Raw genomic sequence first — 2,535 nt, 5'->3', positions numbered from 1 at the left:
GCGAGGCGTAGTGTGCTCCTGCACCAAGTGAGAAAGGGCAAACCTGCTTGGGGGCCGGGGGGCGGGGGCACTGGATCGACGACGACTCTGGAACTGTGAGGAAACGTGCTCGCCGCTCCCAGGTCCTAGTGGAAGGAGTAGGGGGAGGCCACTACCCGCCTGCACACCCCAGATAAGGCACCACCACCCTCTCCAATCAACGGGAATAGCCCCATGGCGAACACACAGGGGTCGGTGGGTCTGACGCTGTTGTCCCTCTGCTCTGCATAGGGATGTGGTGTGCTTCCCGGTATAATCCCTTCTCAAGCCAAGAGCCTGCCCGGTCTTCCATCCCCTCCACCGGACCTTGGCCGCAGTGGCTGTTTTGGCTCTGTGGGTTCTCCTTCCTCCCCTTCTGTTTGCCAAAGTCTCCAATAAACCAAAGTCCACATCCGGTTCACCCCCTCTACCTACCCTAGGCCACAACTACCCCACCCAGACCAGATAGATGTGGGGAGGGGCTTCAGGGTAGTTCAGGACTTTTAAGGGGGAGACGTGGGGGAAGGGGGAGCCACTAGGTGATTCCAATTCGGAGAGAAAGCAGTCTGTCCCAAAGCAAGCTGTGTTCCACCAGCACTCCTCCACACAGCCCATCAGGTTTTTAATGTAAAACCACAGGCGCACTGGAGCCGTGGGGCTACAGGCTTGCTCTTCCCTCCTCGGCTGGGCTTCATTCAAGTAGTAACACTTCACAGCCCTCCCAACCCCATTCCAGGCCTGTAGTCATTTAAGAGGCAGACAGTGGTAGTCAAGATTTTAATATTGTAAATCAGTGTTGGGCCCTGCCTCACTGCCAGGCCTGCAGGCCTCCTATCTTCATAGTGCCTGGAAGGCTGCCTGCAGCCAGGGCTTCCCCCATCCCCTAGGAAGGATCCAGCACCAGCCTGAGAAGGGAGGCAATAGCAGCTATGGGGGTGCGAGGGGGAGGAGACAGAAGCATGTGCAGGTGCATGTGTGAGCACATGTCAAGTGTTAGATGTACAGACCTTGGCCCAGGGACAGTCTAGGATGGGAGCGGAGGTAGGGCAAGAAGAAGCACGTCTTTTCTCCCTGGCGCCTTGGCCTCACCCTGTCCCATGGACAGACACATGTGACATGTGACAAACCCATCATTGGGTCCCAGCCTTCAGGACTGGAGCCCTTTTGAGTCTGGTGGAGTCACAGATCCAGTCCATAGGGACACTGGGTCTGTCTCCTTTTGAAAGCCCTGGAAAGGTGGAAGGTAAGAAGTAAAGGGAGACAGGTCTCTGCTAGAAGAACTTGACACCTCGGCCATCGCTGACGGTGATGATCTCGGCCTTGTGCTCCTGCTGTAGGACCTGCAGAGCCCGTAGTAGGGTTGCCTCATCCAGGCCATGGAACTCTGGACAGGGAAAGATGGGCAGTCAAAGACAATTGGTTCCTTGGAGTCTAGTTGGAAGCTGAGACCTCCCAAAGGCAGGGTATGCATGAGCCATCTATACTGCCACAGCCGCCCACACTTCCCGGGCACTCCTCAGGTGTAAGGGGTGGAGGAAAACCTGAGTCAGCATGAAGTTGAGTTCATGCTTATTCCCCCTCCCTTGTTTTTCTGTCAGACTCACACCCGCCCCACCCTTCCCCATTAGTGTCTGATGCACCAGAATGACACCATCTGCTCTTGGGCCACAAAGAATGGTCCCTGATGGTCAGGCCTAGGGAGGTGATGGCCCTTGTCACGCACACTGACCCTACTTATATATCTGCACAAATCAGGAGAACCTGTCCTAACACAAAGAGTATAGCCAGTGCCCCTGGCCAGGAGACCGTTAAACTGCAGCACCGATATCTGCCCTTTCCTCATTAAAAGCTGGAAGCCAGTGGCCAGCTGAGTATGTGGAGATATGGTAAAATATTGCAGAGAGAGGTGAGAGGCAGTGGGCAAGCCCTGACAGGCATGCTCGCTTCACCCCCTGCGGGGGCCCAGCTCAAGTCAGGGAGTTTGCTCTCTGAGGAAGCCTCCAACTTTGCTCAGCCAGAGTGGTGGGCTGGGCAAGGCTAAAGCGCTGAGGTCATGGGGTAATGGTGGGAGTTGCAAGCAGGGACCTGCAGGGCAGGGGGGAACAGCCAAGAGCTGTAAACTCTGCTGGGACAGCCAGGGCCTGGCAGAAAAGGGAGGTATGCCAGTACCCCAGTTAAGATTGGAACTTTTGGTGGTCCTGGGGATCAGAATTTGGAGTCAGAGAGAAAAGAGCTAAAAAAGTGTTCACACTATATAAAAATCAAACACTATACAAATCCTTGCCTGGCCAGAAACAAAGTCTTTAAATGGACTGGGGTGGGAATAGGGGTGTTGGCCCAATCCCTTCAGCTGACGCCCACAAATCTTGAGCTTTCTATAAGAATAAAGGGAGATGCCTGAGCCCGAGGGTTCGAGACCCACCTGGGCAACTTGGCGAGACCTCATCTCTATAATAAATCAAAAAATTAGCCGGGCGTGGTAGCGCGCGCCTATAGTTCCAGCTACTTGAGGCTGAG

At 54.9% G+C, this 2,535-nt stretch overlaps 2 protein-coding genes across 3 annotated transcripts in view; both read right to left on the bottom strand.

The window, feature by feature from the left end:
* Positions 1–215, bottom strand: part of WNK4 (WNK lysine deficient protein kinase 4) — a 16,492-nt gene extending 16,277 nt beyond the window's left edge. The window contains exon 1 of the mRNA XM_021717649.1: positions 182–215. Within this exon, the coding sequence (XP_021573324.1) occupies positions 182–215 (34 nt within the window). The remainder of the gene's footprint in view (positions 1–181) is intronic.
* A 566-nt stretch (positions 216–781) lies between these two features.
* VPS25 (vacuolar protein sorting 25 homolog) overlaps positions 782–2,535 on the bottom strand; it is a 4,630-nt gene continuing 2,876 nt past the window's right edge. For both annotated transcript variants that reach the window (XM_008068226.1, XM_008068225.1), the window contains exon 6: positions 782–1,402. In XM_008068226.1, coding sequence (XP_008066417.1) covers positions 1,290–1,402 — 113 coding nt within the window. In that variant the 3' untranslated portion in view covers positions 782–1,289. The remainder of the gene's footprint in view (positions 1,403–2,535) is intronic.

Source organism: Carlito syrichta, unplaced genomic scaffold (genome assembly GCF_000164805.1).
Source record: "Carlito syrichta isolate Samal-C Ts95f unplaced genomic scaffold, Tarsius_syrichta-2.0.1 Scaffold309898, whole genome shotgun sequence".
Taxonomy (NCBI): domain Eukaryota; kingdom Metazoa; phylum Chordata; class Mammalia; order Primates; family Tarsiidae; genus Carlito; species Carlito syrichta.
The sequence above is the reverse complement of the archived record's forward strand: the minus strand, read 5'-3'. Positions and strand labels throughout refer to the sequence as shown.